This window comes from Megalops cyprinoides, chromosome 7 (assembly GCF_013368585.1).
Source record: "Megalops cyprinoides isolate fMegCyp1 chromosome 7, fMegCyp1.pri, whole genome shotgun sequence".
NCBI classification, from domain to species: Eukaryota; Metazoa; Chordata; class Actinopteri; order Elopiformes; family Megalopidae; genus Megalops; species Megalops cyprinoides.
In genome coordinates, this window is record NC_050589.1 from 18,675,578 (window position 1) to 18,700,707 (window position 25,130).

The 25,130-nt window shown below is 47.4% G+C and overlaps 1 protein-coding gene across 1 annotated transcript; it reads right to left on the reverse strand.

Moving 5' to 3' along the window:
* Positions 1–1,039: 1,039 nt before the first annotated feature.
* On the reverse strand, positions 1,040–23,892 carry bmp7b (bone morphogenetic protein 7b). Its single transcript, XM_036533163.1, has 7 exons — positions 23,134–23,892; positions 8,766–8,958; positions 6,344–6,492; positions 4,758–4,955; positions 2,074–2,150; positions 1,383–1,493; positions 1,040–1,260 (listed from the first exon to the last, which is right to left on the reverse strand). Exons 1-7 carry the CDS (start codon positions 23,531–23,533, stop codon positions 1,111–1,113), a joined length of 1,278 nt encoding a protein of 425 aa, XP_036389056.1. The 5' UTR covers positions 23,534–23,892; the 3' UTR covers positions 1,040–1,110.
* Between the last annotated feature and the right edge of the window lie 1,238 nt (positions 23,893–25,130).

The following is a 25,130-nucleotide window of genomic DNA, read 5'->3' on the forward strand; positions in this document are numbered from 1 at the left end:
TGCTTATAATGTCTCATACACAGTAGACAGCACAGGAAGGGGAAGAATGGCCACTTCTGTCCGGAACTCGTGTCCATCCCAAGCAAACGATCACCGCAGCATGTCCATTGTGTTGCGTATTCGTCGCAGGTGGGATTCGAGACGGAAACTGGGCTGCTAGGCAATGCTGGTGACAGAAACTGAACTGAGAACATGCGATGCGGACAGATCCGCAGCTGGGCCACCATCCTCTTTTCCAGGGACGAGGTGATGGACGTGCAGGTTTTGTGACAGCTGGCCCGATGCAGTGTCAGCTGTTGTGAGGGCTTCCTTCTTTCATTTTCTTTCTGAGGCAAGTTGTTCTTTAAAAAAAGAGGCAGCCGGAGTGTTTGTTTGTTCACATGGTGGTGTACATGTGCACGTTTCCTGAATCGGCATACGTGTTTAAAAAAGGCATTGGTGCATGGCTACATGCCTGCCCCTGCAGGCCACAGGGCTGGTGCCTCCCAGCAGCATGATGGAAGGCCAAAGTGGATGAAGCTGGCCAATCAGAGGCCGCTGTCCGGTCAAGGAGATGGTCTTGATATGAAGCTCGGTGCTAACCTGGGGGAGTTTGTTTGGAGCAGACTGGAATGCGTCTCCGTCCACAGTGTTAGTCATGTGACCGGGGGCCATGCTGAGCACATGGGGGGAGAGAGCGGGCCACTGCAGGGGAGGGTCGTCTCCCCGTCGTGCCTTTCTGTGGGGTGGGGGAGAGTGGCAGCAACTTGAAGAAGTGATTCGAGCAAAGTGAGGGCCTCTGTTCCTTTCGCCTCTCTTCCAGCCTTGATGCATTTTGGGAAGTGTGCATGTATGTGAGTGTGCAAGTGTGTGTGTGTGTGTGTTTGTGTGTGTGTGTGCGCATGTGAGTGAGTGTGTTTCTGTATGTTTGTGTGTTTCTAGGTGTGTGTTTGTGTGTGTGTATGTGTGTGTGTGTGTGTGTATTTGTGCACGTGTGAGTGCGTTATCATGTGTTTCTGTATGTTTGTGTGTTAACAGGTATGTGTGCACGTGTGTGTGTCAATGTGTGCACATGCGTGCGAGCGAGCGCATGCGTGTTTGTAAATGTGTGCATGAATGTGCTGGAAGGCGTTAGTGGCAGCCGCAGGCTCTCACGACCATGTTGCGATACTTCTTCAGGATGACATTGGAGCTGTCGTCGAAGTAGAGGACGGAGATGGCGTGGAGCTGGGTGGGAGCACAGCAAGGTTTGGGCACCGTTTCTGGGTTTATGAAGTGAACCTGTGGAAGAAGAATGCGCGACACAGATTATTTCAATGAAAGACAGAAATAAAACTAAAATACAGTCTCCAAATATATCCTGTTTACCCCACTCAACCCGGTGCCCTGTTGAAGTCACTTACCAGTGTCTGCACAATGGCGTGATTGGTGGCGTTCATGTAGGAGTTGAGAGGGAAGGCGCATTCGCCCTCGCAGTAGTACGCGGCGTAGCCCTCTGGGGCGATGATCCAGTCCTACGAAAGAGAGCCACTTCTGTGACCGTCCCTCATGTGACTTTGGGCATGGCCAAAGCCATTTCTATGCTGCCTCTGACACAAAGATTCACCACTGTTCGCCCCCACGATTTACGCAACTCCCCAGATTCAATTATCCCAGCTGAATAACTGTCACACTAACTCCACTTTACTGCTCAGCTGCAGCCTCAGGTTGTTAAAGATTCGACACAGCTGCTGCCTGTGCAAGTGCACATACGAGAAATCATTTTAAAACATTGCATAGGTACAGACGGTGCAGCCCACTATACGCGTAGGGGCTAAACACGCATGTTAAAAATGTAAAACTGACATATTGTATTTTAGGTTTTATGTGGGTAAATATGACAGTATTTTAACAAGGACCATAAGTAGGTAACAAGCTTCCTCAACACAGCCATGTCAGTTTGGTCTGATAACTGCCCCTGATAGAGAGGGAAGGATAAATCACCCACACAAGTCAGAAGGGAGAGGGAGAGGAGGACCAGAGAGGGAAATGGAGAGATTAAAGAGGGAAAGAGAGAGAGAGGAGGGAGAGGAATGCGGAGGCGGCGTGCTGTACCTGCCACCCCAGGTCCCTGAAGCTGACGTACAGCTCGTGTTTCTTGCAGGCCTGTTTCTGGTCAGAGCTGCTGTTCTCTGGGAGGGGAAGAGGAAAGCAGAGAGAGAATTTGAGAGAGGCGCACGACAGGACGTGCTACAAGACATGAAAGTGTGCGAGAGACAGCACTTGTCTGACACATGACAGCGTGTCAGAGAGACAGCTTTTGTTTATCACGTGGCACCAAGTGTGAATTACCACCCCAATATTTTTTTCTCTATTCATTTTATCATGCACAGCATGTGCTGAGTAAATTCTCTTCTGTACAGTAGCCCTGACAGACAGCAGTACATGTGCAACAGGATCAGAGACGGGGGAAATGGAAGACCTCGTTAACAAGACAGTTAATGAGACTAAGTGAAGAAATTTCATAAAGCGTCCTGTATCACTGCAGTAGGACTCCACATTTCTCCATATTTCTCATTGCCACCCCCCACCACTTCATCACCTCCTAATGACTGAGAGAAAAACGGGACACAAGACCCTCCACATGCCTCTGAAACATAATGGAAGTTTATACAGAATGCTGGTAAAAGTGCACCTGTAATATCTTTACGGGAATATCCTAGTGTACATACAGCATGGACAAATTTAATAGCCCAGCTGGAGCAGAGCAAAATTCCCTTTGCCATATTTTCCAGTCCAAGAGGTGGAAAATAGATCACTTCTGCTCTGAACAGAGGTTTTCGACAAGCAGCAACATTTAGTACAAATAAATCATGTTTTATCCATAGGTAGATGAGAGGCCCCACTACCCTTCCTGTGCGGGGACCTGAGGCAGCTTGTTTGCATTCAAGACCAGTCTAGAAACAGTAATGCTAACTGTCCCAGTCTCCCATTCACTTTGACTCCAGTTCTCGTAGTCTCGGCCTTGACTCACTGTCAAAAAGGGTGGTCTCAACTGTGAGCAAGTCTGGCAGACTATTTGTTATTTTTGAACAAATCATGTCAGGGAACCGTGAGAAGAGATTTCAGCACCCGAAGCTTTGAGTGAGGCGCTGCAGCCTATCGTGTAAAGCTGACATACCAGCACATATCCAGACAAGAAACATTTAGAGTCCTTCCACCTATTTATATGTTCGTTCTACTGAATGTACTCCCTCCACTCTTTTTTTTCCTCAAACTAGTTTTGTGTTCTATGATTTTTAGGATGCTTATCATGCCAAAATAGTGGGTTGTGTGAAAAATAAACCACGCTCAATTCCTTTTCCCATGACACTGACCACGACTGTGTGCACACGATTCACAGCACTTGGAATGTTTTGACTCGCATTAAGAAAAAGCGAAGAGGGTGACAGTAGTTTCCAAACTGAAGGACTTGCACCCCTAGTTCAAGGATTACTGCAGTTGCATAACCTCTGAGGCTTTTATAAACTGGTATGAAAGTTATGCCTGAACACCATTGCTTAAAATGTACTTTAAAACATGCAAGTTTTTATTCTGTTATTAATAGAAATAATATCAAAGCTGCTTTATTGCTAAAAGAATTGGGGGTTCTCATCATGGTCTTGGTCTTGGGTCAGACTTAAGGCTGTCTTGACTTGGCCTTAGATAGGGTATTCTCGACTACCTCTCTGGTCTGGGGTAATAAGGACAGGAATCTTTTAAAAGTGTGGTTGCTGATCAGGGTACCCTATTCCTATTGACATATAATATGGGCAAACTATTCTTCCTGTAAATATGCATAACTTGTTTCTGGGTCTTCTCTACTTTGATTGGTAATTACGATCCTTGAAAATGAAGACGTCACTGCACAAGAAGAACAAAAATATAATCAATCACCACCAAATCCTCCCTCTTCATCTGCCTAAATAGTTGTTCTAACAAGTTCAAGACAGCCAAGGATTATGCTACTGAACTTTAGTGATATGGCATTCTTTCCTGTAGGACTCTTGTCCCCTCCACCCGCTTTGATAAGTATGGCATTCGATACTTTTACAAGCAGTTGCTGAATGTTGCACCGTCTGGCTTGACGATTCGATAGCCGGTTTGATATGCTAATGATGCAGGGTCTGGGAGGCTCTTTTGTCCCCCGGTTTGGTCCCTCCTCCCCTCCGTTTCCCCACCAGCAACACCCAAACAGAGCTGTTTCAAACATGTATTTGGCTAGCAGATGTGAACTGCACAACCATTGGTTTCAGTTGCAAGATTTTGTCCTTTCTGGTGAGTAATGGTTTTGTAAATAAACAAAAGAGGGGAAAGCTATTTGAAGCTGACGCACTACGGTTTAGTGTTACGGTTCCCTTACACAAACAGAAAGCTCCCACACCTCACTGGACACTGGGAAATATGCTTGCCTTGATATGAAAGCCCTCACTCTGCAAGTTACAGCTTTCTTAAGTTTAAAAAGCCTTTCCAGGGTGTCCAGCGAGTACCTCTGAGGGCAATTCCTCCATCTGGTTTTGATTTCACCCGGACTCCCGATAATTCATCACAGTTTATGGTTATGAAACATGGGACCTTCTCTCCCCAATCGCCTTTCCCATATCTCATCCGAAGTGGACTATGATTTTACGTGACCTATAAACTGGAAGTGTCTGTCATTGGGCTGACACTGATGTGGCATGGTGAGGAGCTTCTGCACTGTTCCGTTGATGTAATTGAGGAGTGAGTCTATGGCCCCCTAGTGGCTATTATTGGTATACCTGCAATGTTGGCCACCCTAAGAGCCTCCTGGCCCTTGGACCCCTTGGAGCGGTTGGAATTGCGTGGCTTGTTGCCGGCAGAACGAATGCTGCGAATGTGGACTTCAGTGGCTTTGAAGAAGGCCACCATGAAGGGCTGTTTGTTCTGGGGTCCATTGCGACCTATCAGCCCCGCCACCCTTGGGTTCACACTCTGGCCTGCAGGGGGAGACAGAGAGACACCACAGGTACAGTCACTTCCTGATTCTGCACTGTCCAAGCCAAGTAAAAATACAGCACAGTACAAAAGACTTGGACATTTGTTGTGAGAATAAAAAGAAAACCATTGCTATTGATGATTTTTTAATAATAATTTGATAATAATTTGAACTTCTAAATAAATGCACATGGGTAAGTAGAGAGAATCTGTATCAGATTGGAAAGTTCTTTAACTTCAATTTATGAAAGAATATAATACTAGCCTAACAAACTTGCCACAACCTGCTCTTCTCCTCCCCAATAAAATGGACAGACTGAGAAAGAGCAACCATGGTGTGTGTGTGTGTGTGTGTGCGTGTGTGTGTGTGTGTGCATGTTCACTCATGCTGGCCTATCTGTGTGTGTGTGAGTGTGAGCATATGTGCACATGGGCGTGGGCGCGCAAGCTTGCGCATTTGTATTTGTGCGTGTGTGTGGTCCCTTCTTCAGAAAGCTCCAAATTGAAAAGCATTTCTTCTCGCCTCTAATCTGCCAGCAGATTTCTCTAAACGAGCGGGTTTTCTCCCGGCCTTTTCAACACTTTCTTTCTGGGCTTTGAAATGCTTGACACATCGCAGGGCTTCTGTCAGGCGCCCACCCGCCGGTCAGCCTCAGAGAAAGGGTTTCAGCTGTGCTCTGGATGTCCTGACACAGAGGCAGAGCCGAGGAATGCACCGCCGAACCCTCTGTGAGGCAGAACGAGGCTGCCGAGCAAGAGGCGGTCTGCGGGCCTGCTCGCACACGTCCGTCTAAGCCCTGCTCCTCTCAACATGAAAGGAGAATCTCTCTCTGTTCTCTACACAACAAGACATGTAATATCCTGTAACAGTGAGTCTTGAAAACCACTCCACACACACACACGCACACACATGCACACACACACACACACACACACACACACACACACACACACACACACACACACACACACACACTTACACATCACCCTGACCATTGGACCACTGCCTGCCTGAGCACCTTTCTTCTGTGGTAGTGACTGAGGGAGCTAGGAGAAATAAGCAGATGGGGAGTTCTTCCATAATAACTAAGGTGATGCTCTACTAATATCCTCAAGTGGCTCCAGTAGGTGAACCCCCTAAACCCACATGCTACAGCTACAACCTTCAGGTTTCTTATAGAGAGATGTCCATTCATAAAGTGACCCTGGAAGTAAGGCCTTTCTTGCACCAAAGCATGTGAACACCTGCTTTAGCTCTTTTGCGGTAAATGTTCACTCGTAAAGTTGTGGTAATTTGAAGAGACACAAAGAGGCTGTTGACAAGCGGCCGTCTGTGGCCGGGACAGGGCCAGCCCGTTCAGAATCCAGCAGGTACGGCAGTCCTACTCACCATCCACACTCTCCAGCGCCAGCTGCAGGCCCAGGTTCCGGCCCGGGTTCAGGACCCAGTGGTTGCTGGTGGCGGTGATGTCAAACACCAGCCACCCTTCCTCAGCCGCCCATATGACCCGCGAATCCAAGAGGAACAGGTCCGATTCCCTGCGATGCAAGCAAAGGAGAACATGGTGAGCATGAACTGAAAGCAACATCTCCGGAGAGAAGCTAGGTGCAGGGCACAACAGGACTTTGGGCCATGCTGTGTGGATACCGCTGCCTGATCTGAAAAAGACTTCACAGAAAAAAAATTCACAAAATTTCACAGAGTTGCAAAGCTACGAACTGGTGACAGCCTACTGATTCGGTTTAATCCCAAAGGCAACTTGTCTTTGGTAAAATGCCAATTATCTGAAACACTGGTGAATCACTTATCATAACATCACCATTCCCAGACTTGATCTGAAACACAAGCTATCCAAGCTGTTTCGTGGATAATGCGCTTGTTTACACCTAATGTTTCAAGCCCTTGGGACGTGTGATTTTGTTGTCATCCGCTGAGAGGACACAGGCATCCCCTGTGTGTGGCGGCGCCAATTTGGAGCCTGGCGACACAATTGCCCTGCGTCATCCAAGGGAGGGGGTGTCGATATCTACACCTGCCGCTCAAATGTCGCCGTAGCGACGCCAGGACGAGGAGGTCACTTGTCTGCGATGACACACGAGACGTCTTCGCTTCTTGGCGGATCAAAAGTGTATAACAACAAACAAATGGGGTCAGCCAAAGCCCAGAGACGGGGCGAGCGCCTGTGTGCGGAGGCGTTGGATGGGTGGGAGGACGTGGTCGCCCGCCCTGTGACGGGAGTGTCTGGTGTGAACCGTGCCAAGCTGCCAGAAATCAAGAGGAAAACTGTAGCGGGAGCACGAGAGGGCGGTCCGTGGAGACGAACCGCAAGGGAACCATGAATTGCAAATGTGGAATCCCTAAGAAAAGTGAACAACACAGCTACAATCTTGTGCGCAGACAGGCCAACCTGTCAACCTGTCAAAGTCACAGAATGGATCACATAATCGGGGGGCTGGAGGGATAAAAATCATACAAACTGACACTGTATGTAATATATTTGTGTGAGAAGATGGACCTGTTCATTGTGAAATGTGATTCTTCACACAAATACACACACACACACATACACACATATACACATGCGCACACAAAAAAACAGGAACAGGCGTGTGCGCACACACACACACACAGGCACACACACAGGCACACACGCAGGGAATTGCTAGGAGGAATGGAGGACATGATAAAACCGAACACTGAACCCAACAAGTGAGATGACAGAAAGGAGGATGCGGGAGGAGAGGAGATGGATGGAAGGAGGCACCGGGAGAGAGGGAACGAGTGAGGCAGAGAAATGGCGAGAGGGTAAGATGTTAGAGGACTCCAGATGGCGAAGCAGGGCCTTCATCCCGCCCAGGGGAGCACTTCATTTCCTTAATTGACAATAATGGCTTTATAAACGGCTGTTGGTTTCGTGGCGAACAAGCAGCTCCACAATAAATCAGCAGCAGGAATTCTGTGGGAGCAGCAGAGCTCCAAAGGCGCTGCCAGAGAGAGGGAACCGCCACGAGTGCTGGATTCCAGCTCATCCAGGCCCTTCCCGCACAGCTCTCCCCATTCAGAGTGCTGGGGTCCGCACTGAGGGACCAGGGAATGCGGGGCCCAGGTACAACCCTACAGTTCAGGGGTTAGGGCCGTGCACATCCGCACGCTTCCACACATCCCCCCACACTCACTGCAAAGATCCCTCACTGTCCTCTTAATGTGAGAGCTCAGGAAACTAGGGGCAGCAGTGAGGGATAGTGGGAAGGAACAGGGCTCGTTACCCAAACCCCACTTCCCTGGTGGGGCACTGTTGTTTTATCCTTGGGCAAGGCGCTTAAGCCAAACTGCCTTGGGACAAATACCCAGCTGTGTAAATGAATGACATTACTCTGTAGATGAGTGTCTGTTAATCAACTGCAACTGAAACAAGATGGCATCCACGGAGCCTTTTTATTTGATCCTACTTGTACAGAGGATGAGTGATGGCTACCCAGCTCATCTATGGGGGTTTTCTGAATCAGCACGCAAAGTAACAAGTCAGTTTGGAATTGCAGCATTGCTTTACAAAGATAGGGAACGACAATCTGCCAAATGAATAAATAAAGAATGAAAATCACCACACCGTGAAACATAACCCTATGTAGCAATTTATATAACAGGAAGCTTCCTGATTAAGAAAAGACAATGGTGTCAGTTTTCAAGAGCTCTCCCTGAAAGGGAAGCTGAAAATAATAGAAATGAATAAAATAATTCAATAAATTATGAACACATAACCAAGGAGGCATGGGGGCATATCCGGTCATATCAGCTCTGTGTGGGGCCTCACCTGTCCGAGTGCTCCTCCAGCACCTGGTAGACGCTGATGCGGAAGGTCTCATTGTCGAAGCGCTCGTGGATGAAGTCCTTGTAGATGCGGAACTCGGCAGCAGTGACAGCCTCCCCCTCGGGAATCCGCGACAGGTCGAAGCGGAACTCCCTGTGGTGTCGTCTCACCGGCAGGAACTCCTTGTCGTGCTCCACTGGAAGAAAGGTGACGGGGGACAGGGAGAGGGAAAGGAGATGCTTTGTCACTCTCAGAGCCATGTCGCCACGCTGTTCTGAGCTCTCACACGCGAATAGACATGCTGTGCTGGCCTTGACATTTCCCTGTACAGATTTATTCTTTGATTAACCGAAGTGGAAGCTTGTTTTTGTGCAGATGGAAGTGATATATGGATATGTCCCTGCTCCTGAGGGTATCTAACCACCGAAACCTCTGAGAAATATTGAAATAGATACAAAGATACACAGATAGACAGCTTTATGTCTTTTCTCTTCATTTCAACCCCTGAGAATCATCTGGTGGGGCTCTCATCTGGAACTCATGAAGAGACTCCATTTCGACGACTGCATCCCCCTGTCCTGGTCTCCTGAGGCGCAGCAGGATCTTCCTGGGGTCAGCACCTTGTCTCTCATCATCTCCCAGGCCTGCTTCCCCTTCTGTTTAACCTCCCTTCCCCTCTCCCCATCCCTCGCCCCAGTTTAGCCCCTTCATTGACCCATAGCTGATTCGTGGAGAGCTTTGCCCCCTGCACCTTTGTTTGCTTGACCTCCGGCATTTATCATATCCTGTGTGATGCACTTCACAAAGGAGCGTCCACGCTACTGGGCGGGCTATGTTCCCTCCCCATTAATGAGCTTAGAGATGGGAGAAAATTCTCCAGTACTTTGAATAGAAGCATGTCAGCGACGTGCCCAAAGCGAACCACCAGTGTTACCCATCCTGCACTGCAGTCACAAATGGCAAAACAAAAGTGTGTGAGCGAATTCTCTGTAATGCTGCTTCTTCTGCGGTCTCTCAACAGTCCTTTATCAAATTGACATTGAACTCTGACCAGTTTTGGCACCAGTGCAAAGCCTTTATCTCTGCCAAGGCCCTGGAGTTGGGGAGAAACAGAAGGCGTCTTGTTAGCTCTGTTGCACTGTTCGCTTATCTGAGCCGAACCTCTGAAACCCCTGTTTTCTTGAAACAACTAACAAGCAACTCTGACTAGACAGATAAAAAAAAAACCTACCAACAACAACAACCTGCCCTCTCAATAAACGCAGCATCTTCCCATATTGCGCTTGTGTAAAAGCCTTTTCACTTCCCATCTCATTTTTTCCACGCTTGCGCTCTCCCTCTCCTCTCTCTTTCACTTCTCCCCTCTCCCTTTCTCTCTTCTACCCTCTCACTTTATTCCTCTTTCTCACAGAGTGGCAGCGCGGTACAAAGACCGCACTGTCTGGGCTGAGCGGGGGAAAAGCATGGATCTAATTACTTTTCAATAGGGGACTGGTTTCTGTTCGCGATTAGCGGAGGGCTTTCGTGCCTATTGTCCAGAGCTTCCCAGAGCACTCACATTGTTTACACACCGTTTTCACTTAAGAGCGCCCCGGAGGCGAACCCTGAGGTCCTGTCCCACTGGGATACTCAACACTGCCACCACCTCTGCCATTCCAGGGCCACAGAAATTCCCAGTCATTCGGAGCTTTCAACAGTGCCCTCCCCAGTGATTCCATTAAATGTGAGGACACTAAGTCAACTTTACACACACTGGAACTATATGTTCCAGAAGCCTGGGAGACTTACCGTATACCCCTCTCAGGTTCACCAATGCAGTGGCTGCAAAGAAGGTAGCCATACCCTTTGTCAGTATATATAAAATGCTAATTGGTTAGTAAGCTGCTCAATGGCTATTTTTCTGATTTTTTTTTAAATGATTGTTCTTGTTTCCCCAAGCAATCCTTTCAGTCAGCGAAGACACTTTTGAATCTTCTTTCACCCACAGAGAATGCTTTATTTGAACGGAAATCCAATTTCGTGGTGGGCGTTTTTTATGCCTTTTTCCAAAATCATTACTCCATCTTTAAACATGCTTCCCGGCATCAAAGTAAACACAGCTGAATTTTACTGTTCGTTCTGCGTGGAGATCAAACAGTCACCCCCCCTCCCTCCGCTCCCTCCAACGGAAAAACACAAGTGCTTTTCCATTTTCTTGATAGTGTTTTATGGATGACGTCCACCAAGCTGTCACAGTCTCTCTCCCCGGTCTTACTAAAGACTCTTCCTGGAATGTGTTTAGAAGTCTCTAAACATGCGAGCTATGCCGCTCCTTATTCAGTCAGATCTGCGCTAAGTGAAATCATCTGCACCCCCTCACGCTTGTTTTTTTTCCCTGTGTGTGTTCTCGGCCACAATTCAGCAGGTACATTCACACCCCACAACTTTTCCCCTTTTTCCCACGACGGCTAACCTGCTAATCATTACAAATGCCTTGCTCTTGTGCAGTGCCTTCAAAGAATCTCAAAGTGTTTCATAGTTACAGAGGTCCACCACCAATACTTTGTTCCCCACCTGGATGATGCACGCCAGCCATTTAGCCACAGAATGCTTAAAATAAATCATTAAAAGACAAGAGAATAGGAAGCCTTAATTAGGTGGTTAGGCTGGGAGATGGAGGCTAGACTGTTCCTTGTACATGATAAAATTTTTAACAGATCAAATACAGCTTTTATACCCATTTGCTCTGTAATATGACATTGTACAGTCACAAGATCTCAGGCTGTGTCCAAGCTGACTTAAATTACCACTGGTCAGAGCTGGTATTGAATACAACTGTAGAGCACAAGATTAGGAATTTGGCAACAACACCAGGGATCATGACAGTGCCATGGGGTCTATACGTATTCTGCAAATAGTAATAGCAAACCAACACTAAATAATTGTGACCCATTACACCAACACACCTGCAGGTCAGGCTGAGCCATAATGAGCTCAGTGAATGCACTGCTTCACACTGTCAGCCTTTTTGTTAGCTGCACTGCCGCCTGTGTGCACGTGTGAGGACACCCTGTTACTGGGGGCAGATGAGAAATCCGTCTCCCAATCACCCGCACACCCCTCCACCCACCCACCCCTTTGCGGTGCTTGATTAACGATTGGTCGTAAATAAGGCCCGGCAAACCAGGACGCCCAAGCGGCGATGACACGGGGAGACCTGACCCAGCCCCCCCCACTTTCCATTCCCCAGAGCCGGCTCTCTCACTGGGCGCTCCACTTCCACAAACCCTCCCCCCTTCCCTTGGCCTCCTCCTCCAGCACAGGTGCAGCCCACTGCAGGGAATACAGACCTGTTCTCCCGGCCCAGAGGCCAGCAGGCCCCTTAATCTCTCAATCCGCCCCTCCACATTAAAAGCCCTTTATCTGCACTTCTGAGAACAGCTGGTCGCGGCTGTGAAGTTTTGCGTAACCCTTTCCCTCCTCTCTCCTCGCTGCGCCTCCGTACTCTCCCTCCACCAACGGCCACATGGGCCCATGCCCATCCATACAATGCTGGCTCAGTTCACTGAAGCATACACCTACCTTTCCTTCTCGGATGACCAAGAATTCCCTTCATAAAGTCCTTAACTATGTATGTGGAAAGTTGAACAGTTAGAGCTATGGTAGAAAATGATTCTGATGTGATAAAGAGGCCCCCGCACATCAATAAGTGTGATGAACATGGTTTTGTTCCCTTCTCCCATGTTGTCCTCAACTTTTCACCTCACCTCCCTCCCAAATCCACCGTGATTGGTCCTCAGCTGACTCCCAGTCGCCGGTTTCCTCACCATCTTCCCTTCCGCCTCTTCTCTCTTTCTCCCCTCCCCTTCCCTCTCCTGCTCTTCCCCTCTCTCTCTCCTCTGAATCCCATTAAAGGAGTATGGCAGTAATTAGAAGCCGGGCAGAAGTGCAGTTAAACATAAGCGGGCACGTTTATTGCTTCCTCTGAGAGGAAACAAGCGGCCATCATCGCGGTCGCCCTACCTGCGTTAAATAAACATTTCAGGGAGAGTGCAGGCCTTAAACAGGCGGCTGGAGAAACGTGATCTGCAACGTCTATAATTCTGTCCGTTTCCACCCTCTCTATCTCACTCACCCCCATGCCTCCCACCCCCCCTTCCCCACAAAAAACCCTCTCCCAGCAGCCTAGGGTTCAGCATAGGGCCTCCATCCCACTTAAATGCACGTGTACACATGTTAAATATGAAACTGTTGAAAGAAGTTCTACATTTCTATCAGTTTAGCTAGCAGTGCATTCTAGAACGGTACATGATCTTAAATTTTATATGCTTATTGTACACCGGTGCTTTGCTGGAGCAAGTAAGGTAAAGTCACTTACTCAAGAGTACAACAGCAAGACTGGAAACCACTGCCATCCGGTCTGCACTGCGGATCGCTAACCACTACGCCACATGATGACCCACTGCAGAGGCGAAGTGGTGAATTTCCAATGCGAACATCCGCTTCTTCAAATAGCATTCATGGAAGTCATTGTGGTTTAATAAAGGCAGAGACACTCACCGCTATTAACTGTGTAGTTCATCAATGTGAGCACCAGATTCACATCAGTCAGAGCACCCTCATTAAGGCCCCCTCTCTGAAGCCTAATTGGAAACACTCACAAAGCACAAAGTGCCACTACTGTTTGTGTATTTAATAGTAAATCTATCATGTCAACAAAGGGAATGAACAGGATTTGTTTCAAATCAGAACATTTCCTGGTTCTGTTTTTTTTCTAAGAAAGAAAAATCAATGTTTCCTAAAAACTGATTGATCTTAGTACAAGATACCGCAGTTAAAAATTTCATTTGGACTTGGACTTGGAATGGGGAAACCCAACCACTGTATTTGCTTTTAGGTTTAATATACATGAACTCCTGCCACGAGAAAGATGTAGGAAAGCGTTTTCTCAAATGTGCCGCACCAACAAAAACACACTGCAGGACCACGGGGCAGGGGGAAATAATGAGTATGGAAGCCAAGCGCCCCTGCCCCAGCGAGCTGACCCCCGTGCAGGGTGCGGGAGGGGCCGTCCTGGCCCACGGCTCTCAGACACTTCCCCAACACCTCGCCACCCGATGCCAGAAAGAGGCGGAGTGACACAACACATTAGCGCAAGTGTCTGTCCCATCCGCCCGCACCCCCTCGCCGCGCCGCGTACTTCCGCCTACCCGCGGAGAGCTCCTCACCTTCCCCCCGCCCCGTTCTCCCCGGTGTTGTTCCCAGAGCACAGCCGTGACCTGACAATGGAGGGGCCTGCAACCACATCCATCATGACAGAAAATGGGGGTGGGTAGGGGGTAGAGAGGAGTGGCTGAGTATATACACCAAGAGGATTGAGGATTGATGAAGGCACAACCCATGTCTGATAGAATCGGGACTCTTACTTGTGGTTTCTGGGGATTACAGAGCAGGGTAGTCCTCGAGCTCATTATAGTGACGGTTTAAACTTGGGAGACACGGCCAAGATCGCCTGTTGTGAGCAGAGGAACGCTTGGGAGTGGTGACTTCTAGAAAGGAGGAGTCTAGAAAGTGTCCGCTCGGGCGCTGCTCGCATTTCTAAAAGCAAATCTGACCTTCCGACTCCGACATGTCTTCGGCGTGGTGGCGTTTGTCAGATTTCCAGAGGTTTTGCCGTGGTATTTGCGATGATTGCTTTATGTGTTTGCCCTTTTAAAAAAGATCTCCAAAGCAACGGGTGACTTCCCACAGCGGAGTGATTGCAGAGTTAAGACACATCCTGCCCACTAGCTGCAACAGATGACATCACCCCTCCGTGATGTATTTATATTGTTTTAACGCCTTCCAGTGCACGCTGGCTTGGGAGGCTGACTGAGGCGGGAGTTAAGTGCATACTGAAGCCAGCCAGCCATTTGCTTGGCTGCAATTAAACGCTGGAAAGCAACCAGAGGGTTTTACAAAGCGGTAATTGCTTATAAGGATTTAGTGTATTTGCATTTGGGGCTATTAACCTCGGTTCTGTGTGTATGTGTTTTTTTTACTGTTCCAACGTATTCAAAACTTATTTTAACGCTTTGAGAGCGTCAAGTTTGCCTTCATAAACCCTCGGCTATGTGCCTCCTGCTAGAGTGGATGTTACAGAAGTTCACTTCCTCCTTGACCTTGGAAGATTTACTGTTAGCTCACTGTGTTCCAAAGGCAAGTGTATGCATACTGCCCTGTAGAAAAACACAAGCAGTGCAGTGAATTACTATATCTTTCCAGAGATCTCCCAAAAAATGTCACAAATAACAAAAAATAAACTCCAGTAAATACCCTGCTTAACAGGCAAATTATAAAGCAGAGTCATGGATAAAATAATTGCGATAAAGCATGGACCACTGTTGTTGCAGATACAGCTCCCTTCATTTCACCTAACCCAGTTCATCCAACTCCAGGTCCATGGCAAGTTCTCCGTCATCGACATTCTGCAGCCCATTTAAGCAGCTGAACTTTTATTGGGGTGACCACTAGGAGGTACCTAATGCAAAAGTACCACAGCACCATGCTACACAGGGCTCAAACTGTGGTTCAGCATCCATTCCTCCAACCACTGCACCACACAGCCCTAGAATAATCAAAATAATTGGTCTTAATTGAAGATGGGGGCAACTGTGCACTGTAACACGGACAATCATTTAGGAGTCTGGCCAGATTGATTACTGGTCACAGAGAGATGCAATTCAGAGACAGCCTAAGGAGTGACTCGTTTGCACACGTGGGGTCATGAAGACTGGGGGTTTGTTGGTCTCGCCTCATTCACTGCTGTTGTAGGGTTAAATTATTCCCTTTTTCCCTGCGTTCTCTAATTTAGCAGCCACAGCGGCCCCGCCCTGCTGGCAGGCTCCGTGCTCAGCCAAGCCACCTCTTATTATAGACTTCACGAGAATTCACAGTTTCTAAGTAAATATTTTCATAATTTTCCCCTAAACCCGAGGCAGCGCAAGCAGAACACATGATGTGCGTTTCCTTTAAGAGCTTGTTGTTTACTTAGTCTAATTAAAGCCAGACCTTTAAAAAGTAAAATATTTGAAGAAATCACATCCAATTTGCTGTTGCAGCTGGTAAGTTTCCTGAACACACTGAAACATCTAGGATAAAATTCATATTTCCCACTAAAGTGGCATAATATTTCAGCTCTTCAATAAAAAATGATGCTTGTTAATGTCTCTTAGCATTCCGAGGCCTTGATGTGGCTCTCTGGAGCCGCAGCGAGTTCATGATATGGTAAGATCATTCTCTATCCCGGCCATCATGTGGCAGGAGATGTGTCCGCAAAGCCGGATGATGGGGACCTTCCGCAGACCGCTGCGGGGCCGCTCCGCTGATGTCACGCCGCCCTGTCACCATACACCCTCTCCAAGCGGGACCGCTGCACTTGTCCTCCTTCCTCCTCTCCAGATGTCTCTTCTGCTCCGCCTAACTACTTCAGAGGTCTCTGCTGGCTTTGCTGAGTCACCCCCTTCCAAAAAAAGCCGTGTCACGTTTAATTACCGGAGGATTTCCGCTGTGTCCCGCCCCACCCGCCCGCCCCGTACCTCCCGGCCTGCTGACAGCACCCGAGGCTGGGTGCGCAGCAACGGAGGTGAGGGCAGATTGATAGCAAGCTGCATTCCATCACCCCGCGTGCGGTGTCACGTCAGCTCACCTAAGTCGGTGCACGCGATGAAAGTAGAGGGAGGCATAAATCACGTCAGCAGGTATTCCGCCGGCCCGTTGCACACAGCTGGCTACGTAACACCACGTGTCAGGCTAGCTGAAGAGCAGAGAGAGAGAAAACTAGAATGGGCCAAGGCCGCATCGTGGTCGTTTTTCTATAGCTTCCGCTCAAAGAGAACGGAGCAAGAAGCCTCCTCTGCCTGCGAGCGGCTCGTCACGCGTGTTCCCCGCTGTCGTCACGTCCCCGCTTCTCCAGCCCCACCCTTGGCTCCTGGCTCCTCACGTGTGATGCCAGCCTGCTCCCGCTGCTGCGCCCACTGGCCAGTCTCACTCACCAGCCGGGCGGTTTGTTGTTTCTAAATGGGACCTTTTATTTGTTTTAACAACACCGCGGTCGTTCACTGGGTCGCGGGTTTGTTCGGTCCCACATCTGGGTCTTTTCACTCGGGATGCTTCCTTCTCGCCTTCCTCCCAGGGCTGGAATCGGACGCTTGGGGTTAACCAGACCTTTCTCTGCCTGCTGGGGCCAAGCCCTGCTGGCTCTCAATGCATTCAGCAGGCACTGAGCAGGCGGGACGGCCTCTGCTGTCACACTGCACCGAGACACATAGGATTATTGTGTGCACATCTCACGGACACTGTGCGTTACTCTGTTTGCCCACAATAAACGGCAGGCTCGCATTACAGCCTATCACACCACCACTGACCTTGCTTCCTTAACCAATCCACCCTCCCCGGTTCAACTGTCATTTTTTAAAAAAAATCTTACAGATGGATTACGTGTGATTATTCCTAAAACGAAAATAACACTTAGGGATTCAACTCATTTGAGTGCACTGCTCTCAGCCCCATGTCTGTCTTTTCACTGGCACTAGTTACGAATTCTTCAATTTGACCTTGTACGTCATTGCAGCTGAAAACACCCATTCGCCCAACTACCATCATGCTCCTTTCGCAACGCTCAAAACTCCTGCATACAACATCACGCCTAAAACCGTGATCCCTAATAATCTTGCACCCTCCTTTGTAACATTTTGTATTCAGCACCCTCTGTTTGCACGTTAAAGTCATTAAGATTTCAGGGGGGAAAACAAATGAGAGTAATTGGAAATTATGTTTTCATGCTGTGACGTGTCTCTTCTCTTTCCGACATTAATTTTCTTTTCAGTCTTTTCATGTAACTTCTACCGCAAAACAACAGAGCCGGTGACGCAAACCTCACTGGCACTAACCAGACCTAAAAAAAGTAGAGTACACAAGGGAGTTGACTTTAGCGTGTTCTGCAATGATTGCATATTTTTAGCTAAAAAAAAGGATTATTATTTCAAGGTGCGTTAACGGGAGTCGGCGACATAATCAGATTCGATGGAGGGAAACAAATCCCTCCCAAGTTTGCCTGCTTCTCCCTCCAATCTACTTATCAAGACAAACAGTTGCAGTTTCAGCCACCTGAGGTCTTTTAAAAATGCCGTCCAGTGTAACAGCTGGGAAACAGCATCTTAACAGTAATGGCACAAAATGTTTTCTGGGATAATAAGTACATGGTAGCTGGGACAATGGCTCTCGGCATTTTTTTAATGTAGTGGAATAATTAATCACAGGATTTCTAATCTGATGGAGAAAAGAGATTGTTTACTTGACAGGTTGGTAAAAATCCCCTCACAACTGTATTTTGCCGAAACTGAGTCCCCTTGAACTACCTTCACAGAGATCATTGGGCGGTCGATGATTACCCCAACACACAGCAAGAGCCCCCGACCGCCCCTGGAAGAAAAAGATATCCCCTCTCCGGTAAGCAAGGTTGGGGAATTGGTGGACTTGAGGCGATAAAATTTCCATGCACAGCTGCTTTGGCCCAGAGAAGTCAAGAAACATCTGTATTAACCTCTGGCTGTGTCCCAGGGGCAGCGCGCCGAGCGCTGGAATGCGAGGCAGCTCCTTCCAGGGAGCGCGAGCGCCATGCGCTGCAGCTGCTCAGGCCGGCTGCCCGCTCCGGAGCCGGGCAGAGCACTCCCGGCGCTGCAGCGTTTTGAACAGACCTCCGCCTCTGCCACCTCGCCCCGGCCGCCGCATCCACCAACCACTGCCTTACATCTCCGCTGCTGAAAAAGGCCTGTCCTGTCTCTCAGACTCCCCTCCCTGCGCTGACAGTATATCCGAACATGCTCTTGCAAAGACGCACAACTAAGTCATCGGCGTGGCGCTGCTGGGTGTATGACAGGGTGCTGTCTCCATGCAGAGTCCTAGTAAATCCAAGCAAATTTTCCAATTAGAACTTTTTCTAGGCCATATTACTTGCCTGTTAACACACACTATAAAACCCGGTGGAGTGGCTGCTGGCTGTGTGGCATCTCTCCAGAGACAGGTTGCACTGTGCCCCGCAGCCTAACAAAAGGTACAGCTGCGGTAATTATCCATTGTTTGCGAGTGACTCACTGTCTGTGTTTACCCGCCGTATCTCAGGTACACAGGATAAACCTAGCCGTTTTTTTCCTTCAGTTCCCCCCACAAAAAGGAACAGTCCTCCAGGAAAGGAAGAACCTTTTGCTGAAGTAACGAGAGACTGACTGTTTCAATTGTTTACGCTCTTTCACATCTGGCGTACATTAAAAGCACTGGAACATTCGACAATTAAAATGCGCGCACACCTTTTTATTCGCAATATCACTCCGGTTCCTGCCAAACCACAACTCCTTTTATGATGGAATCCCTCACAAGGCGAGGTCGAAGCAGCTGTCTTAAATACCAAATATTACAGACCGAGGGGCCTATTAATGATATTCATAACTGGTCACACATACGTACACCTGAGAGCAAGCACGTTTGGGCATCTGTCCACGAAGAATCACATGAGAGCCGGGAAAGAGGACACTCTGACTAACATACTTGATAATACAGTTGGCAACCAGAAAACAGAGCAATAAAAATGATACCACCATTCCCACTGTGATGCAAATAACAGGCTTACAAGTCACCGGTTGCTGCCTGATATCGTGCGCGCAACCGCCGGGTCGGGAGAATGACCTCACTGCGCGCCTCGGCTCCTCTCCAGCCCAGACAGGCAGCGCTCTCTGGAAGCTGTGGTTTGTTGAGGGGAAATGCCTTAATTCAGTGTGGCTGAGGGCTAATGCGCCCGGGACCGGCGGGACCAAATCAAATAATTAGCCAGGAAGAACGAGGGAGCACAGAGGGAGCAGTCCTGCCAATCAGCCGAGGAGAAGGCCCAGGAGCCGAGGGCCCTGTCAGCACCCTCCTTATCGCCAAAGAGAGCGATGGAAGCCGCTGAGAGCTGCGAAACAGGCTCCTCTGTCTCTATCCCCCCCACCCCATCCCACCCCCCCTTCCCTCTCCCCCCTCGCTCTCCCTCTCTCTCCTGCCGAGCCCTCGCACAAGCATACCTTTGTCCTGCATCAGGAGGGAGAGGAGGGCCGCCACACTGGAGATGAAAGCGAGGCGCTTCCCCTAAATGTTGCCTGCCTTCCCCGACCCGTCCCGACACGCTCCACTGAGAGAGGGGGGCTTGGAGAGGGTAGAAACAGAGGGGTGGCTCCCACTGTTGCTGCTGTTGCCGCTGCTACTTTTCCCACTCCGCTGACTGGTCTCAGAAAGGATTAGTCTTGTCTTCCCGGCATGACAGGAGATGCCATAGAAATAAAAAGCCAGCCTGAAACATTCCCACTAACATGGTTTTCACATATCTTCACATCCAGTAAGCTTCATTACCAGCACCATACTATTATATTATTTGTTTAGCATACACCCTTGCCAAGGGAAATCTGTATCTGTATTGCAGATGATTTACCCAGTATGTGATTTATGATGTACACAGCTGGATTTTTTAAACAAAAATAGTAAAAGCAGGTCCATCTATTTCAGCATCCAATAGTAAAGGCTGTAAAACTGGACATCCGAACAACAGCCCTCTAATCACAGTCAAAATCTCTATACACTACTACACACTACTGTAGCCACAGTGCTGGCATACTGTGCTTGACCATGCACAGTATGCCACAGTGGAACCTATTGACATCAAAGGGAAGACACCTACACCAGGAAGACGCATGCTGGCTTCCCTGTGGTGAGGTTGTGGCTGTGATGTGGTAGCAAAGGAAAACAAGCAGGATATTGTGTTATAAGACAACGATAGCAGAACCCCCCCCCCCCCCCCCAACCTCCAAACATGTCGAAGCACACGCACGCTCTTGGACGAGTGGAAAGCAACCTTGGCCGATAAAGAAAATGTTTAGTGTGGGAGTGTCAGCGGTTATACATCTCATTTGTCCCAGCTTTTGTTCCACTAGGTTGAGAAATGCCTGTCGAAATCCCAGCCATGGGAAACCAAGCCACTCTAAATTGTCTGTGCTTTGAGGGGGGTATCGCCGAAATCAGATACAGAGCTTCTGTCACAACATTTAACACCTGGGATATCACCTAGCTCTGTATCAGTGCATTTGGGGTTTAAAATTAAAATGTGTGGACTGTAAGTACCACAAATGTACAATTTGCATATTTATCAAGAGCAACAAGTTAACAGCTAAAAGAGTACACAAAATGACAAATAAATTTAAAACACATCAGACCCAACAGGGTAATAAAAACTTTCTAAACTTTTTGTCTTTGAATACTGCCTTAGGAGCAGCCAAATGTTTTTCCCAGGTGCAAATAAGACCATCCCTGTCTGTAACTACTTAATCCCTCCATAATTATTATATCTTATGCATCCACATGTCTCATGATGGACTCAGTGAAAGCTTGGACTTGATACTATCACATGAGCTTTTACAAGTGACCCACTACAAAGCAGCCATTCACAGCCATAAACGTTGTGCAGACTGCAATAAGATCATATAGCCAAATGTGAATGTGACATAATTTGATATGAACTACATGTACATACAATGCTGAAAGCATAACTCATCCAAATGGTAATTCTACAGTCCCGTTGCATTCTGTTTCCAAAATTTAAAGATCTCTACCTTCAATACATGTCAAAATATTATGACATAAATCATGGTAACTAAAAATTATTTGCAATTCAGTGACACACGAATCACATATCTTTTCAAACATTTGAGCATTTTACTTGAATTGAACTGCTTTGTTATGATTGCTTGTTGCGCTTATGGTCTGAGTTACAGATCTGGAATGGACAAAGCTTCCCTCTTCCTCATGCTGGACAGCACATGTACTCTGTATCTTTAATAAGCTCTTAAACAGTTCATGGATTGGTCCTGTAGAATTGAGGCCCTTGACTTTTGGAAAGTTTGTGGTCACATGCATCTGTGTCAGTCAATGTCTAAAATAGGCACAATGTAGAAGCTTCCACTATAATTACACATTTCAGAAAAAGAAACATAGTGTCACCTCCCATTCTCTTGCCAAAACATACCAGCAATTATCTTTTCAGAATTAAATTAATCCTAAATAGCAGCAACCTATATATATATATATATATATATATATATATATAATTAAAAGGATGCTGCTATTTATGATTAATTTACCTACATTTGAAACTACAGTAATGTCTATTGCCTCCTTTTGTACAATCATTTCAGTTGTCACATTTCAGTGGTGTTAACACTAACCCTAAATGTAACATCCAATTTCTTAAACTTCAACCATATAACCAGATGCCAGATGTACAACTCAGACTGATGATCATGAAATCAAGCATAACCAACCAAAACTTATTGGCTGGTCACAGTGCATATCCGATTTTAGTGGTGGCTCTGAGAAGCGGAATAGCAGATAATCCTGTTGGAATCAAACCACAATTTCAACTGTATGCTGAAGTCATGCAAGCGCGATAAACGGTGCGCGAACCCACAAACGTTTAAGGCAATGCACTTTGAACTGACAGGAGTGATGACATCCCTCTCCCCAACTGCCGCTTGCCTCACAAGCACGGGGAGATAAAGCAGCCTGGGAACTGCTGGTTTCAATTCTATGCAGGTCAAACACCTGAACATTAACGGCTCAGCACAGCTGTCGGAGCGACACAGACACGTTGGAATGCGACGCCTTTTGGATTCCTTTTCCACTGGCAAAATTGCTACACATCACAAACATAGGCTATATTTAGTAAAGCTGAACAATTGGAAATCATTGGTATAGTTTGTCGGGTTGTGGTTTGATACTGTTATGCCTGCTGTACAGGCCCAAGAAACATTGCCTGCACAAACTTATCAGTAAAATATTTAAAAAAACAACAACAATTACTTACATGTGGCCTTGTGAAATAAAATTCTAATTTAGGAAAACTACAGCCTGACACTACAGCAGTGTCAGACATTCCCGCGAACTGTGTCATCTAAAATACACAAACACGATTCATTTAACAATCTTCACAATGCCGGGATTACTGGACTTCACCGCCGCGGAATCCCCCTGGGAATATGAGAGGCTACACCGATCAGATTCTACTACAAAAGCGGCGTTGTTGTCAGTCCTTAAAACTCAATAACCAATTAGGTAAACAAATGTATAATGAAAATTGTCAATAAACAGCTTACTTTGTATTCCTTGACATTTGTTGTTTCCCGTGTTTTTTTTTTCAGTGACCGTGTCGTGGTCTAAATTCCTTTATTTTTGCTGCATTGTCTACATTAATTCGACTTCAACGGTAACGCAATCACTGTGAGATCTGTGAAGTAAGTACGCCAAAGACCTACTAACGTGACACAGGACTTACCCAGGTTGACAAAGCTCATGACCATGTCAGCATCGTTAAGGAAGTTGTTATCTTGCAGAGTTGCGATCGGCGGTCCCTGGGTGGTGAAGACGGGCTTATATGGGTACGAATAGCCGTCAGCTTCTCCTTCTGTGGACATGGCATTATACAGGTCCAGCATGAACATCGGCGCTGCGTTGTGTTTCCCGTGGAGGTGCGGCCGGGGCCGATGAGGCAAGCCCAGAATGGAGAGTATCTCGCGTTGCATCTCTCTGCGCTCCTGGCTCTTCAGTCGCCGGTGGATGAAACTTGAGTGGACCTCGTTGTCCAAAGTGAAGTTCGTGAAGACGGTTTCTGCCAGCACACAGTATCCCCACAGCAGCGCTAGTGCCGGGGCACTTGTATCTAATATCGAAACCATATTCAACGTCTTCAACACGTTCTACAGTGTCTGTTGATGTTCCACTTAAACTAAAGATAAGATTAATCGAAAGTTTAAAAAGCCTCGAATCAAAATTACTTAATAACTGGCATGTACAGTATATCTTAAGATAAAGAAATGTACTTATCCCTGCATCAGCTCAGATCCCACATGTTGAGGGAAGAGTCCCCCAGTGGATACATCAATTTCAGCTCGCGTCCAGTTTTATTTGTGTTGTCTCAAAACTAGAACAGTGTGTATTCCGTTGCTCGCGAAGTTGCCTAAAGAGACCACTGATTTTCTTTTCGCTTTGTCCCTGTCATACACTAGGTCTGGAGTTGTCAAGACGCGTTGCAGGCGGTGCGATGCCTGTTTAGAGCGCAGATAGCAAACTTTGAGGAGGTGCTATCTGCTGGGAGGGGCAGGAGGCAGCTGCTATTGCCGCTGAACAAAGCGCTAGGTTTAAGATAGAAGGGTGTGTGATTGGAATAAGGTTGGTTGGGGGGGGGGGCACATCAAGGTTATCTTTCAAGATGTTTATCGCTTGATAATTCGGTGGGTGGAGACATGTGTCCTCGCCCACGACACCAGTTTTTCAGCGCTGAATTGCAGACATTCAAAAGACTTGCCAGTTTGATTGTCCGCGCGCAAGTTTCTTTTGTTTGTAGGTAACAGCTTCGAGTGTTCCTCTTGTTCATTGTGGGCGCCTAGCGCAAAGCCTTTTGTTATTGGATAGAGATGAGGAGCAAATGGTTTCTTGAGACATATTTATTTCTGGTAGCAGGGGGTCGGTATGCTGTTGTTAAATAAAAATTTAAAATAAAAAAGTTGGAGTCACCAGACAAACCGATGTAATGCCCGTTCAATTCGTTTGTAAGACTCAACGGTACTACACACTCTGTACATTACATGTGTGCCGAGAACAGTGTGATGTCACCCTATTGACAAGTGCTGGACACCAATGTCTCATTCGTTTGCTACTAATACCGATATACACATAAGCCTGCTTTTCTTCTCACGAATGAATTTTACGTTATTTAAGAAATATTTCCTGTAGCTTTTCTGTACAGAAAGATTTCTCTGCCCCTTTTATTTTTGTATAAGTAGCCACACACTGAGGACGTTTTGGTAAATGCAATTCAACATTGCAACGTTACCTCGTGTTTACCACACTATTGCCCTTTTATCCTGAGCTGTAACGTGCAACCCAGTTTCATCTATTGTTATGTTTTGGCACCAGGACCAGGTAACAGTTGTGTAATATGGCCTTTGCATCAGTAACATGGAACAGAAGAGTGGTATCAAATGCAGTCTTTAAACGGAAACCCCTTATGGATGCTTAACCACACAGTAATATGATCACAGATATAGAACCCCAATCCTTGGTTTATGTGAAGTCCTGTGCAGTTGAAGGAATCCTGTCGAAGGGCAATTAATGATTCCCTGCTACGAGTACATATTATGTGCACCCAGAACTCACTGTGGCTACTGAGTAGGCAGGAAGTGGGCCATAATAGCATTAATGCACCACAGAAAGCTGGGTTATGGGTGCAGATGTCTGGCAGCTGTTTAGCCCTTTTCCTGCCCCCACTGCCCC